The sequence below is a fragment of the Perca fluviatilis genome, chromosome 2 (assembly GCF_010015445.1).
Source record: "Perca fluviatilis chromosome 2, GENO_Pfluv_1.0, whole genome shotgun sequence".
Classification (NCBI taxonomy): domain Eukaryota; kingdom Metazoa; phylum Chordata; class Actinopteri; order Perciformes; family Percidae; genus Perca; species Perca fluviatilis.
The window spans coordinates 44,214,454-44,230,371 of NC_053113.1; the positions used below are offsets into that span (position 1 = coordinate 44,214,454).

The 15,918-nt window shown below is 40.8% G+C and overlaps 1 protein-coding gene across 6 annotated transcripts in view; it reads left to right on the top strand.

The window, feature by feature from the left end:
* nf1a (neurofibromin 1a) overlaps window positions 1-6,104 on the top strand; it is a 393,989-nt gene extending 387,885 nt beyond the window's left edge. For 3 of the 6 annotated variants that reach the window (XM_039824923.1, XM_039824958.1, XM_039824930.1), the window contains 2 exons: window positions 742-958; window positions 3,906-6,104. In XM_039824923.1, coding sequence (XP_039680857.1) covers window positions 742-958; window positions 3,906-4,048 — 360 coding nt within the window. In that variant the 3' untranslated portion in view covers window positions 4,049-6,104. Of the gene's footprint in view, window positions 1-741 lie in introns of all 6 variants that reach the window. The other 3 variants (XM_039824907.1, XM_039824939.1, XM_039824915.1) reach the window with 1 other exon arrangement.
* The last annotated feature ends 9,814 nt before the right edge of the window (window positions 6,105-15,918 follow it).

Genomic DNA, 15,918 nt, shown 5'->3' on the forward strand with positions numbered 1-15,918 from the left:
TACCCAAATATATTGATTAATAACTCAGAATTATGCATCATCATTGGTTTAGCTTAAATAACAGCATATAAACTAAACCCTGGACACCACCCTTATTTAAAAAAAACGTGACTGATGGGAACAGCAATTTTTTAAATTGGTCTAGTATTAAAAAGGCTCTGGAAAAACAAGCTGCAATGGAATGTTACTGGGCAATTGCTTACCTTCCATTTGCATCCACTAAAAGTGTTGGTTTTGCCACTGACATGCTCAAGTTATTATTCTAAGTTCAAGTTAGTATTCATCCCTTAGTATTCTAAGGGATATTAATGATTAACCGTTAATTGTTAATACCGATTAATACTATCAGTTAAAATTAAATATTATCAAAACACTTCTCATATTGCTAGACCTACTGTATCTCAACAGCGCTGTGGAGTAAGAATGTACGTGTGGTGTAGCTAGACAGCTACAAGTTGAGCATGAGCAACATGAGCTACTTAAATTGGCTGGATACATAGTTAAACGTCATTTGCTCTTACCAGTGTTACCAATTAATTATGTTTTCATATAATGCAAATTAAATACATTTCATAAGATGTTGACATGAACAAGGTGTGTATGTGTTGATATGGTGTAATAATGCAAGTGTTGTCTTACATAAATCATTCAGCAGTGTTCAACAGCAGTCAACACTTAGGCCATTAGTCTAACATTTGTCTTCTTCTCTGCCACCCTGACACACACCTGCTAACCCTGCAGCAAACGCAGATACCTGACTATGCCGAGCTGATCGTCAAGTTTCTGGAGGCGTTGATTGACAGCTACCTGCCAGCAGTTGATGAGGAGCGAGGGGAAGAGCAGCTAAGGACACCCACCTCCCCCTACCCCCCCACCAGCCAGAGCCAGCTCAGCATCACTGCCAACCTTAACCTGTCCAACTCCATGACCTCACTGGCCACCTCGCAACACTCACCAGGTCCCTCTCTCTCTCACACACACACAAACACACCCCCGCAGGCTCCATCTGCAGCTGATTTAAGTCATACTCCAAGACCAGAACAATGTTTCCGAGAATCCAAACATCTAAAGGAGGTACTTTGTGGTAATTTTCAAAAACCCAAATGGGAGCTTAGTGAGTGTTCCTCATAGATTACCACGTTACTTAAAGTTCTAATCATAACTCCGGTTCTTTGAGTAATATGAGTGAGATCAGAGCCTGTCTATGGAGAGCCTGTTCACTCCCTATCTCACTCCCTATTAGCCCCATTGTACCAACCCAGAATTTTCCAGAGAGTGGAAGTTCTCCCCTTATTAGGCATTCTCTGGTGAGATGTCTCACTATGGGAGGAAGCCTCACTGCAGCACTTATCTTATTACGCCAATCCTGATTGGCTATGAATGTGTGTCCATCCGCACCAGGTAGTGCCACCTACCCTAAATAGTGTGCGGATGGCACAGCGTCATTCAAGATAAGCAACCTCTTATCACCTGCCCAGCAGGAAGGGTTGTCGGGTCTCACTCATATTACTCAAAGAATGGGGGTTATGATTATATTAGATAATGTTCGTTTCCATGTCTCACTATGGGATATGGTAGCTCCCGAATTGCCTCCACCACCCTGCAGGAGAGTAGGGCTGTCAATGAATATTCTAAATTAGAATATATATTCGATTAGTAAAAAAAAAACAGAAATTTGAATATGAAAATGTATACTCTAGATAGAATAAGAGAGTTAAAAAAAACGGCGCTACCGCAAATCGTTCGTGGGCCTGGGCCGCTACTGCCTAAACGTTTAGCTTCCTTACTGATTGAACCTAGCCTAGTCTCACATTGCCTGACCTATCTCCACAGTGATGTTGAGGAAGCCCAGAAGAGCGAGTGGGTGTGTTGATGACGTTCTATCGTGCAGCTGCCGGTACCGGAAAGTAAACAAAGAAGATGGCACAAAGACGCTTACGTAAATCTAACTGCAGAGACAACTCTTATCTAGCCCTTTCTTTTGTCCTGTTCGAGGACGTCTTCCTCGTGTGCCGAACAAGGTGTAGATCCGCCCAGCATAGTGTATTTTATTTTGAATAACAGCAATTTGCACTGTGCTGAATTGCTGCGGAGCTCTCCGGCATCCGTCAAAAATAGAAGTTCTGCATATCTGCTCCGGAGGGCTGCGGATCGCTGGAGCTGGGATGTAGTCGGAACGCAGCCATTCTGCAGTCAGTGGAAATTGGGGGTAAGCAAACTAACCTTGACACGAGATATGCTCCGGGTGGGAAGAGGTTTTTGAATCCCACTGTGCCATCCGCACACACTGTGGTAGGTGGCACTACCTGGTGCGGACGTACAAGCGTTTACCAGCAAATCAGGATTGGCGTAATGAGATAAGTGCTTCTGAGGGTCACAGTCACAGTGAAGCGGGATTTATGCTTCTGCATTAAATCTACGCCGTGAGTACGTATGTGGGTATGCGGAGATACCGACCCTACGCTGGAGCCTGACGTGCACCTCTCTAAAAATGTAACTATACGTTGCAGCGATGCACGTTGCTCAACCATGGCTTGGTAGCGTTGCATTCCTGGTTCTCCTTCTCCATAAACAACATGAAATCAAGGAGGTGGTTAACTTTTCCTGCTACAGATTTCTGACGGTTGTCAGAAAGCACAGGGAAGACACTTTGTTTCTCCCACTAGAGCACCGTGCCTGTCAGCAGCAACTTCTCGCTGCGCCGCCGGTCCCCCGGGGCGGCCTGGACACCGGGAGAGTCCAGTACAGCCTGACTCTGCTAAAAGGGATACCATTAACGCTTGCTTCACAGCGGCACATTCAGATCCAGTAAAATCAGCGCCAGCCGCTGTGGATGAGAGGGAGGCTGGCTGTTGAAAATCAGGGTGCGACAAAACTTTCTCTATGTAGGAAAAACCCTGCTTACACTGACAATATACCAATATTCTCTGACATGATGAACATAATTTAGAGACGTCGTTCCCAGCTAGTGTAGTTTTAGGGTTCAAATTGGCCTTTAGACTAACTTAACACCCATTCTGTTTATTTATATTTATCGATTTGCCTGTCAGTGGATTTCAGTTCTATTCTGCCGCTTGAATTTGATTACCTAAAATGAAAGAAAATGGGGATTTTAAAGTCATATAAACATTACTACAAGAGAGTGAAATTAGGGCTTGACACAGCTGTTGAATCTAATTCCGGCCTGTTTTTACAACGTAACTGTTAAGTTATATGTGTCCTTATAACTAAATACACACCGATAGCTACTGTATTCGGTGTGAACGTTTACTTGAACTTGTGTCACCTCACAAAACAGTCCCTGTCAAACTATGGTTCCCTTTACTTATGTACTTACTGTTATCAGTAACCTGTCAATATGCCTGATTAAAATAAATGGGCAATACAACAGTAAAAAATGTTGAAGACAAGAAAAGGTGTTTTCAACTTAGGTTTCAAGCCGTATGGCTCTACTTTCATGCATTCTATTTGGTGTTATTTAGTGGGTTAGGGTACAACCAAGTTTAAAATGTTGTTTTATACTTTGCCATGTTGTGAGCGCTAGCTTTTTCTTCATTTCTGCTATGAGCTGCTTGAAAGAACTGCTACTATCAACAGAAATACAAGGCGAGGTGAATGTGCAGATCATACTTTTTGCAGAAATTCACTTCAAGTAAAGTGATGAAGTTGAACCCACTCAGAATAAACTCACGGCCCACTTTTAGACCATGTCCCACTAGTTAGGGACCACTGATTTAGGGGAAAGTCAGAGGACATATTTGAGTTAGAATTTTAATCCTTTCCCGAAATTATTAAACAGATGGTAGCTAATGGCCTCACTCGTTTGACATACTGTACATGTTACACATACAAGCATGCTTTTAAAACAATGTACAACTTTATCTGTCCTCCCTGTGGTCCTCCAGGTGTTGATAAGGAAAATGTCCAGCTGTCCCCCAGCTCTGCTTTGTCCAGCGGGTGTCGCACTCGCCATGGTTCAGCCAGTCAGGTCCAGAAGCAGCGCAGTGCCGGCAGCTTCAAGAGACCCAGTATCAAGAAAATCGTCTGATCAGCCAGAGTACAGCCCCACCTTCCTCTCTACCAGGCCCTGTGCTGCACTTTCTACTCTTTTTATTTCCTCCTTCATTTTCATGGTTGTTGCTCTGGCAGAAAAACAAGTGATTTTCTGTTTTGCATTGAGAAGAATATTAGCACTTGAACTTGAAAATTGTGCTGCTTGAAAAATTTTTGAAATCTTTCATTTGGGACAGCTCATGGTAGAGGAGAAGCTTCTGTTAAATTATTTCTGTTCTCCTCTGGAGTCAATGTTTAAGCTCTTCTTCAGCAGCAGTTGAGTCTCCTGCAGCAACGGAGGTCACACATGAAACTATTGGTGGGGGAAGGGGGGGGGGAATCCATCTGAGCCTGATGGGAATACAGTAAGACCAATGTTCAGTGTGGACATGGTCTGTGACATTTCCCAGATATAGGGAGGAACCAGTAACTGAAATTCTGTCTTTATGCTGAAGTTTGATCCGTAATATGTCCCTTGGCCTTCCTTATGAATAAACACCTCCGTGTCAGTGAGATGGACCAAATGACAGCAGCGGGGGGGGGGTCTGTGAGACAGGACCTTCACTCTGGACCTGCTTGGACATCTCATCTCCCCCAGTTCTGTACATATTTTACATAGACAGATGTACATATTTTACATAGACAGATTATGTAAAACTAGACCTTAGTGCTACTTTAGATGTTGACGTTTTCTCCATGGTGTGCCTTTGTCAGGGTTTTTCAATGTGTACAATTTGTAAAGTAAAACCTTGCTAGGGACAAAGAACAGGTACTAATTATGGAGGCGAGCTGTCCATATCACCACCTGTTCAAACGAGCTGCATCATGACGGGCCTCTAATGATCGTCAAATATACAATCATCCATATACCCTGTTGCCTGGAAGTATTTATCCTGTACAGCTAAATAGTGCTACACAAATCTTCTTTTCAAACATTTTTGATGTATCAACAGGAAAATTGCAAAACACTAGGGAAAATGTAACCTTGTAAAAAGCTCCAAGCTTTTCGTTTTGTTTTTGTTTTATTTGCGTTTTGCTTTTATTTAGCCGTTTAATTTCAGTTATTTTTTGAATGAACTGTATTTCCAGCAGCATAGCATTTTATTTTGTTTACACAGTGACAGGGAAAATTGTGTAACAGGCAATAATCCTCAACTCTCAAACTCCTTTGTCCACCACCTATTTTATTTGTACATAAAACAGGGAAAACATCCTATGTCAGCTCTGTGCAATATGATGCCAACTCCTGATTTGCCTGTTAACATACCTCCAATGATCATTTGAATAGATGGCAGTGGCCAGTGATGTTGATCCCATCATATACACACACCTACATTTGTTTCACCTTAACAGTTTGAGCTGGACCTGCAACCATCAGAGGTTTGTCCTGTGGGCTCTTAAAAGGAAAAATCCACCCTAAAGAGAGGCTTTGAAAATCAATCAATATGTAAATGAAATCGACCCCCCTCAACCCTGGCGTGGATTCTTCTGCTTTTTTTCCCTACAAACTTATTTTAGAGATTCTACAAAAATGTATTATTATTTAACAACAAAAGCCAATTTTGATTTGATTTCCTGGTCAACACCACTGGTGAGCCTTCTTTTTAAAAACTACTCCTTCCAGTCACAAATAAACTTTCACAATTATAAACCAAACTTCTTACAAGGACTGCTGTTTGTTTTCCGAGCATAGTCAGTCTTAAATACACTTTGTCATTTCTGATCAGAAAATATATGATAAAAGAAGTTTTTTTTTTAAACATTTTGTGCCAACTGTCAGTACTTGATCTCTGCGTCTGTAGCTACTTGTAGCAACTGGACTACACAGTCAATAGTCAAAAATAATTGAGGTCTATATTCTGCTCTATTATTTGGTCTATTCTCTTTTTCCAACACAACAGTTTCCAGAGGGTTTTCCAGCATTTATACAACGTTGTGAGATACCACCATGCAGTTCAACACACCACTGAATTGATGAGATGACCAGTGTGAGATTGTGGATTTTTCCTTTTAAGATCTTTAGTATTAAAGAGCCCTCCTTTTCAGTGTCATATGTGTCTTGGGTCTACTAGAATAGGATTACATGCTTTGATGTTCAAATAACATATGTTTCTCATACTGCCCGTTCTTTCTCATATGGGCCAAGAGCTCAGACAGAGCGTGTCAGGTCTCTACCTGACACGCTCTGTCTGAGCTCTTGGCCCATCTTCTCGAAAAGCCCAGTCAGCTCTGATTGGTCAGCTGGCCCACTCTGTTGTGATTGGTCAACGAAATTCAAACAAGCCACTGGAGGGGCTATGCTTGCTTAGGCAGCATTTATGGGCAGCACATACGAAAAACAGGGCTAGCATTCTCAATCAGTGACATCAATAATTGAGGAATTTCAAACAGCAATGTGAGCAAGGTGTTTTTAGGCAGTTGAGAAACGTTATACATCTATTACATACACTAAAACTATATAACACACTAAAAGAGAGGAAAATCCAAAAAAGCATAAATTACACTCACTGTAATTTATTGATACAGAGGTCAGCTGTGTGACTTAACCTTCGCACCAAATACCTGCTCTGCACTACAGAGCAACAGGACAGAGAAAAATATGCTGTAATGTTTTGGATAGTTGTGTGTTTCTAACCTTCAAGGCAACTTGGTTTCCATTTATTTTACTTTCAGAGGAAACTTGTTTGAGGTAGCTAATCCATCACAGTGAATATAATGTGATGTGTTGACTGTTTACTTGTAATTGCTTGTGGTATACAGTGCACACTGACAAAACAATCATCACAGGAACCCAACACATAGGCTTACGTCTGCATGGTTGCCATCAATCTTAGCCCTTCACAGATCTGTTTGTCAGCAAAATGTCAAAAATGTGTTTGAAATCATTTAGAAACTAAATCGAGCGTTTTTGTGTCCCCACACATGCGCAGTACAGCAGCAGGGAAGGGGAGTTGCTGTAGCGTGGTCTTCCCAAACACAGCCTATAGGAACATCGCAACTCTTGTGTAAATTTGCCCGTAATTCTTAGACTGTCCTATAGCAGAAACGGTTCCTGAAAGCAGACCGGAACGGGAGCTTTGCTTTGTATGGGGCATTATGGGAGCTGCTTAGTAGGGCTGGGCGATATATCGATATAAACAAATATATTGATATATTTTTAAATGAGATATGGAATTAGACCATATCGCATATATCGATATAGTTCAAATGTGATCCTTGCTCCCATAGATATGTCGCCGTGAAGTTCTAAACATACGTCAAAACCCGCCGCCATCTTGGAACAGGGGTCCGAAGCATTCAGATCAACGCTAAAGATGCCGGACTTTTGTACTGCTTAATTATGTTCGATAGAGGAAATGAAAAGAACAAACCGCAATGGATAACATTTAACAGGTGACAATGTGTTTTATGATTATATATGCCGCCGACCAGCAATCTGAGCTCCGGGCGGCAGCGGAGCGGAGAGCCCCGTGGGCCGGCCGCAGCGTCTCTTCCCCGGGCAAAAACACAGCTTCGCTGCTGCGCCGGGTCCCCGCTGATCCAGATCGGACCAGCCAAAGACAGAGTGGTGATCGGTAGGATCTTCACGTAGTCCAGGACCGAACTGTATGTCGATATCGGCGGAAAGTTCCACTAAGTTTGCCGGGCGGCAGGCGGACTGAAAGAAGCTACAGCGGGGCAGCGACCGTCTCCCGGCTGCAGGATCTGGAGCTCAGTGCCCGTTAAAATTACATGTAACGCATAAATACATACAGAAATAAATAGTGGAGGAATGAGCCTGGACATTTCAGTCTGTTTAAACTTCACCTTGAAGCAGAAACTCTTAGTTCAGAAGGGTGAAGTTTCCGTTTGGACTCAGATCTGTGAACCGATCATAATAAATATTCTTTGTATTAACACATTAATTAGTTTCTTTGTTTTGTAGTCGATAGTTCATCTTTTAGTTTACTTAAGTGGAAGCAGTATCAAGTGGAAGAATGGGACTATAACCTAGGCTTACAGGCATGAGGCATTACATTTTTAACAAAGTAGATTATATTAATATCAAAAGCTTAATTGACCTTTGGAACGAATCACAAATAGCCTATGGAGCTTTGATTTCAAAAAAGTTACTCCTGTTATACAGTATTTAGGTTTACATTTTATTGTTATTTGAACAGCTGAGCATTTAATCATGAACCAGGTGAAGAAACCGGTTTATTATTTATTTGATTTTGCAACTGTTTCTATGAAACTACTTGTGACATGTCATATTTCATTTGGGCTTTGACTGAACATTTGCTCTCAATTCGCGGAAAAAAATATCGGGATATATATCGTATATCGATATTCAGCCAAAATATATCGGGATATGACTTTTGGTCCATATCGCCCAGCCCTACTGCTTAGTACAGGGATATATGGACATATGACCGTCCAATCACAGACAAGAGTTACTGGCTGCGTCCCACATTTGCAGGCGGGCTTCACATTAGCGTAACACCTACACCATTGGTGCTATCGAAAAAGACTTTCATAAAAGCAGAGAAACCGTTCCAGAAAGAACGAGAGCTTGTCTGACTACTGTAGGATCAGAATCGCAGGCTGCGGCTGTCACTATTTACTGCCAAGGAGGAAGAGAAAAGAGTGCACATAGCAAACAGTAATAGTAGAAATACGACGAAAAACGATATTTTTGGAGAGTTTATCAACAGTTTTGAGTAAATCTTTGTGAAAGGTGATGTCAATAAAGTCTTCTAGAGTGAGAAAAGCACCCGAGCGAAAAGCAAGCTGCTTCAAGGCCTACAACAAGGGCCAAAAAGCACCTGGACATTGTTAGACAAATCAGGCCAGAAAATAAACACAAAGCTCGTAAACTTTCTTGGAGATATGTAGAGATAGTTCAAATCTCTAATTCTTTGTTTTGTATGGAATATAAACATTTCTCAGAACATGCCAGTGGCTTTGCGTTGGTTTTATGGCCACACCTGGGAACATGCAACAGCATTAAGGCTACTTAACAACAAGCTACTCAACAGCAAGCCAAGTCATGTTGCCTTTGTCTTGGCCAACAATTGGCATTGAAGCGCACCGCAGAGACTACTGCCAAGTTCTACGTACGTTCTGCGTATGCGTGCAAGAAATAACTCCATACCAGCAGGCGGCAGTAATCTATTGGTCATTCAGAAAGGGAAACCAGATACAAACGTTGCTATGATACCCACAACAAACAGCGTTTGCTCGAATCAGCAGTGGCAGAACCAAATGGATTCTACAGTCCCTCTGCTTCACTCCCCGCCGGGATAACAGCGGACAAAGGCAGATGGTTAACCAGACTGTTAATCTCCCGGGCTGTCATCTGTTCTCTCGGCAAAGAATTCTCCCTACAGTGGGAGCGAAGTGAAAGGATCAAATCTGAACGGCCAGCAGCTGGCTAGTTGGCTAACGTCAACTTGCTAATTCCACTGGTTACAGAAAATTAGCCAAACAAAATCGTCACTCATCTGGCGATAGCAATGTCATCCTGCGCTGACAAGTGTGTGTGAATTAAACATTAAGTTGTTTTTTCATTTTACTTATTTAGAGGCTGGGTAGTAGGGGGCTAATTGTTTAGCAGACAGTGCAGAGAGAGAGAGGTCTATTACGCTCTTTATATAAAATTTCACAGTATAGGATATTAGTTTATGTATTAAAAGATTTTGTGACATGTTAATGTTGAAATAAATATACCTGCACAAATAGTTATGAATATCTCGTACGTTTCCCATATTATGGATATAATATGAAAAAATAATTCCAATCGTTTCTTTTAGAAGGAACATTTGGATGTTTTTTCAGTTTTGTCTTATGTGTATTGGATTGATCAAATGAGATGAAAAACGAGCCTTCTGTGTGCCTGCACAGTCATTTGTTTATCTCAGCACTACAGTTTTCAGCGGCCAAAAAAAGGCTGACGCGTGGCCATGGTGCAGGACACACCATGCCACCGTTCCAAACACTTTTGAACAGGCATTGCACTAATATCCAATAAATTGTCTTACTAGATCAGTGTATTGGTTAGGATTTAAAATGCATTATTATAATTCCGCTACAATCATGCCCCTTGAACATTAAAGCAGTCATGATGGTCATTTTTGATGGAATGATGGAACCAATGGCTGCCTGAAGGGTACAAAGGCACACTAACAGGTTTAAAACACAATAGTTTGTTTGGTTATTATTTTCATAGGATTCTTTGGTTTGCAGGTGTAGAAATGGACTGTGTTGATCAGTGCTCCACTCACAGCCTCTGTCCACAGCTCAGCAGGGTTGGTTCATCAAAACGCTTCATCCTGCCTTAAAATCTATGCATGGCAAAGGTTAAGTGTTATACAACTGACTTTTTTTTGTTTGCTCAGACTCTCACATTGTTTCTTACCATTTCAGGTTACCACTACTGATTTTTTTCTTGTAAATTTGTCTGAGAGAATTATTTTTTTCTGTCCATGCAGCTCCTTAAATAAACGCATGATCATTAGATACATTTCATGGAAAGGGACATTTTCATTTGAGACAGCCTTAGAAGCAGTATTTTGCAATTCAACCTCAAAGAATGACATAACTGTAATGATTAAGAACTAAATTCATGAATCCAGTTTCAGATGTGGAAGCTTAGCTATTGAATAAGTCCATCAGAAACTTTACTTTTCTCGTCGCCCTCTGTCACTAACACATGTCACTGACAGATTGGCTTGTATTAAATCTGGACTTTAAGTAAATGGTGTGATTGCCAGGGGCGGCCTCTAGAGTGTGTAGAGCATATAGGCTGAGTCCCAGGTTCGAATCCGACCTAACAAATTATCATAAAAAAAAAAAATTGGGTGATTGCCACCCCTGAGTTAGTGTGCGTTAAAAAAAACTAGTTTATAGAACGTATCATCTGAAGGCAAAAGTTTAATACATGTTCTGAAAGGTCACACTAAAAGGTTAAACAAAAACTGTTCATTATACATCATACAAATGGGGATAACCGCGTACACTTTCCAACAGTCGCTTCTTGGAAGCATTCATGGAGTCCATACTCTAGGTGTGGACACCTAGAGTCACAGAAGAGAGAAGTTCACACCTCCATGACCTGGCCAATTGCTGCGTATAGCAAATGTAATTGTTGGACTGTCCGTTTCAATAAGGTGGTTTCAGGCACTGTCCAACAAGCCAGTGATGTTTTTGATCAAAAACAAATTATGTAAATCTTTTAACTTTGCTACCAAAACAGCTGGACCATACTGATTGGCTGATTTTTTTAATGAAACATCAGCTCTACTTCCCATGTAAATAGTCAGAACCCTAGTTAGAGTCAAGCATGGTGTTTCATCACCTTTAAGTTGTTAAAGTCATATTTTCTGACACAGGATGTTTGAAGCAGTGATGTATAGCCATGCTTGGGTTGAGAAGGGCAGGATTTTAGGATCTAAAATCAGGGCTGCTGATCTGAAGGTAAATGTTCAGATTTCAATGTCAGATTCCACACATTCTCTATATAATTTTTCACCGTCTAACTGTTCTCAAAGCTACACTCCCTGATTTCCTTTTAAAACAAGCTAAAAAACCTGGAATACAGAATCAGTAACTGAACATTTAAAAAGACACAGCTAAAGTTGAATGCAAGGTTTATTTGAGCACCGTGTTAGCAGATTGCCATCGTTTCCACGTTTTAGTTTGACTTGTGTGTGAATGGAAATATTAAGGATTCTGTATCCATTGACCTCTTAAACAAGTGGTTAACTTGCACTAATTTAAAAACAGTCATTGGTTTGTACGATGAAAAACCTCCAAATGTGGCATGTTTTATTTGATGTTATGCAAAATCTAATGTCTGTAAAGTCAAATAGTCAGAGTTTTGTTTTATTGCAGTGTGTGATAATTGTAAATAATTTGTGTACAATTTGAGATGGTATATTTACTACACTGTACATACATGTGATATTGTATCATTTTGTTTTTGTAAAGCAGTTAGTTTCTGTATAATAATATACAAATTGAACTATTCCAGTGTTAGTAATAAAATGTTTTGCTCTTGACAATGTGTATGAACCTGCGTGATACAAACCAGCTTTCATTTTACAACCCCAAGTTTAAATCCCAAACTATAATTTCTTATATTTTCTTTATTAAAACATCAGTTTTCATCAGTCTATAATAGGTCAATATAAAGCTTGCATTAGTCTCCCAAGCAGATGTGTCTTACACACAATAACGCACATTCTATCTCACACACACACACAAACACACTCATACACACAATAACACACATTCTCTCTCTCACACACACACACACACACACAAACACACACATACAAACACACACACACAAACACACTAACACACACACACAAACACACTAACACACATTCTCTCTCACACACACACACACACACACACCTCAAGCATTCTCTCACTACTGTCACACACACACCTACCAAACCACACACACACTCCACACAAACACACAAACACACACACACTTATCACACAAAACACAATAAACACATAATAAACACTACTACCACTCCTACCACACGTCTCTACACACACACACACACACACACACACAAACACACACAAACACACACACACACACAAACACACATTCTTCCCACACACACACACACACACACACACACACAACACACACAAACACACACACACACACACACAAACACACACCTACACACATTATCTCACACACACACACACACACATGACAAACACACACATTCTCTCACACACACACTCACAAAACACACACGCTATCACAAACACACCAACACACAAACACACACACACATTGTCTCTCCCTACCACACACACACACACACACACACACACTCATCATCAAACACACACCCATAAACAATATCATCATCTCTCTCTCAATACCAATAACACACACAGAAACACACAAACACATCTAACACACAAACACAATAACACACACAAACATCAATAGTCCACACACAACACATCATCATCAACAAAACACACCAATAATATCATCAATTCATCTGGCTCCCTGTCCTCTTTCCTCTTTCTGTCCTCTTTCTTCTTCCCTCTTTCTGTCCTCTTTCTTCTTTCTGTCCTCTCGCTCCCTGTTCTCTTTCCTCTTTCTGTCCTCTTTCTTCCCTCTTTATTCTTCCCTCTGTCCTCTTTCTTCTTTCTTTCCTCTTTCCTCTTTCTTCTTCCCTCTTTCTGTCCTCTCGCTCCCTGTCCTCTTTCCTCTTTCTGTCCTCTTTCTTCTTCCCTCTTTCTGTCCTTTTTCTTCTTTCTGTCCTCTCGCTCCCTGTCCTCTTTCCTCTTTCTTCTTCCCTCTTTCTGTCCTCTTTCTTCTTTCTGTCCTCTTTCTTTCTGTCTTCTTTCCTCTTTCTGTTCTCTTTCTTCTTTCCTTTCTGTCCTCTCGCTCTCTGTTGTCTTTCCTTTCTGTCATCTTCTTTCCTCTTTCTTCTTTCCTCTTTCTGTCCTCTTTCTTCTTTCTTTCCTCTTTCCTCTTTCTGTCCTCTCGCTCTCTGTTCTCTTTCCTCTTTCTGTCCTCTTTCCTCTTTCTGATCTCTTTCTTCTTTCCTCTTTCTGTCTTCTGTCCTCTTTCTTCTTTCCTCTTTCTTCTTTCTGTCCTCTTTCTACTTTCCTCTTTCTGTCCTCTTTCTTCTTTCCTCTTTCTTCTTTCTGTCCTCTTTCTTCTTTCCTTTTTCTGTCCTCTTTCTTCTGTCCTCTTTCTTCTTTCTGTCCTCTTTCTTCTTTCTGTCCTCGTTCTTCTTTGTCCTCTGTCCTCTTTCCTCTTTCTGTCCTCTTTCTTCTTTCCTCTTTCTATCCTCTTTCTTCTTTCTGTCCTTTTTCCTCTTTCTATCCTCTTTCTTCTTTCTGTCCTCTTTCTTCTTTCTGTCCTCTTTCCTCTTCATGTCCTCTGTTCTCTTTCCTCTTTCTGTTCTCTGTCCTCTTCACTGTCTTCTTTCTTTTTCTGTTCTCTTTCTCTGTTATCTGGCCTCTTTCTCTGTCCTATCTCTTTCCTCTTTCCTCTCTCCGTCCGTCCATCTGTCTGTCTGACAACTTCACCTTTTTCTTACACATTTTAACCAGCAATCAAGTTTAGCTTTAACATAAGCTTTTCAAAAAAACTTAAATTATTCCACATATTTTGTACATTAGTGGTAGTATGATATGAAATTTAAAAACCATTCCTACGTATTGCGCTGCTTAGAGTGATGATGTCATCATCCAGAGTGTGAAGCTTCGATAAAATTATCTTCCTTCTCTAAAAACTGTCTTCCTCCCTCCTCTGTTCCCCTCCTTCCTTCCTTTAGTCTCCCTCCCTCTGTCTCTCCCTCAGTCTGTCTCTCCCTCCCTCCATCCTTCTCAATCTCTCTCTCCTTCCATCACTCCTTCTCTGTCTCTCTCTCTCTCTCTCTCTCCCTCCCTTCCTCTCCTTCACTCACTCTCTCCCTTCCTTCTTCTGTCTCTCCCTCCAGGGTCATTTGTGATTTCATCCATGAATATAGCCCGTTTCTTTTCAGCCAATATATCCACCTCTCAGCTATTTAGGGTCATGCTTGTTTGTTCTACCCAATGGATATGGCTGATAATAATACAAAGTCTTCAAACTTTCAGCCTTTTTAGTCAATTTCAGTCAAAGTTGCTGTCTTTCTTTTCCTCTCCTCTCTTTCCTCTCTCTCTCCTTCTCTCTTTATTCTCTTTCTCTCCTCTCTCTTCTCTCTTCTCGTCTCTTCTCTCCTGCTCTCCTTTCTTCTCTCTTTCTCTCCTCTCTTTCCTCTCTTTCTTCTTGTTCAGACCCATTCTTTTCACCTAATATATTTCACATCTCATCTCAGCTAGATTGATGCTTTTTCGTTCTATGCAGTGTATATATCTGATAATAATAAAAATATTTCTTCTTTCAGCCTTTTCAACTTTCATCTTTAACAGTATTACAGTATTAATTTGTTTCATATTTCTGCATATGTGAGTCATTATCAGTTAGAAAATCTACTCAGACCTCACAATTCTCTACATATTTTGTCATTACTCAACCTTTAAAGCAAACAATGCAGTTTAACATAAACTTTTAACTTTTTAATGAAATTCATACTTATTAAAACGATTTCCGCTTTTTCAACTATTTTCACTACTTCAACTTCTTCTTATGGATTTAACCTATTCAACCAGTTTAGCTTTAGCAATTCAGCTATTCAGCATTCCCACGCATTTTCTGCAGGAAATGCATTTTCTAGTTTTCACTATATTTCTGCATTTATTTATTTATTTCTACTTTTATTTAGTACCGGTCCTTAGGCTACTTTCTGCAGTCTGACTTCAGTTCACCACCTCACCATCTGCGTCGCCAATTCCTATTTTGTCTCCGAAATGTGCGTAGACATGGGTCAGAGTTTGCTTGGAGGACCGCACATTCTCCCGTCAAGTTAGTATTTTACAAATCACAACCTTTGCGTGGGAAGCGGTGTACGCCAATTTTCAGCCCCGTTTTGTGCGTTTATGCCACATTTATAAATGAGACCCCAGGTCTCAGCTGCTACAATGAGTTTTTTTCTTTTTGCCCCCCCCCCCCAATGTCAAACTCTGCTTATGCCCCAAACCTGCTTAGGGCTCTGAAGGTCTACTAGGGCCAGTCCTGCTTGCAACCGTCACAATATAGGCCTAGATACATTTCAAAAAGGTGTGTAAAAATTGTGTTCAGCACCCTTGATTATTATATTTTGTGAGGCAAGCAGCCCATCACTTAATGCTATATGCCATGTGATCGAAATTCTGACGGAAAACACAGTACTTGAAGCAGTTATTGTGGGCGGGTTGTGGGAAACTGACGTCAGTGTAATTGGTCGGTTACGGCGGAGGAGGGAC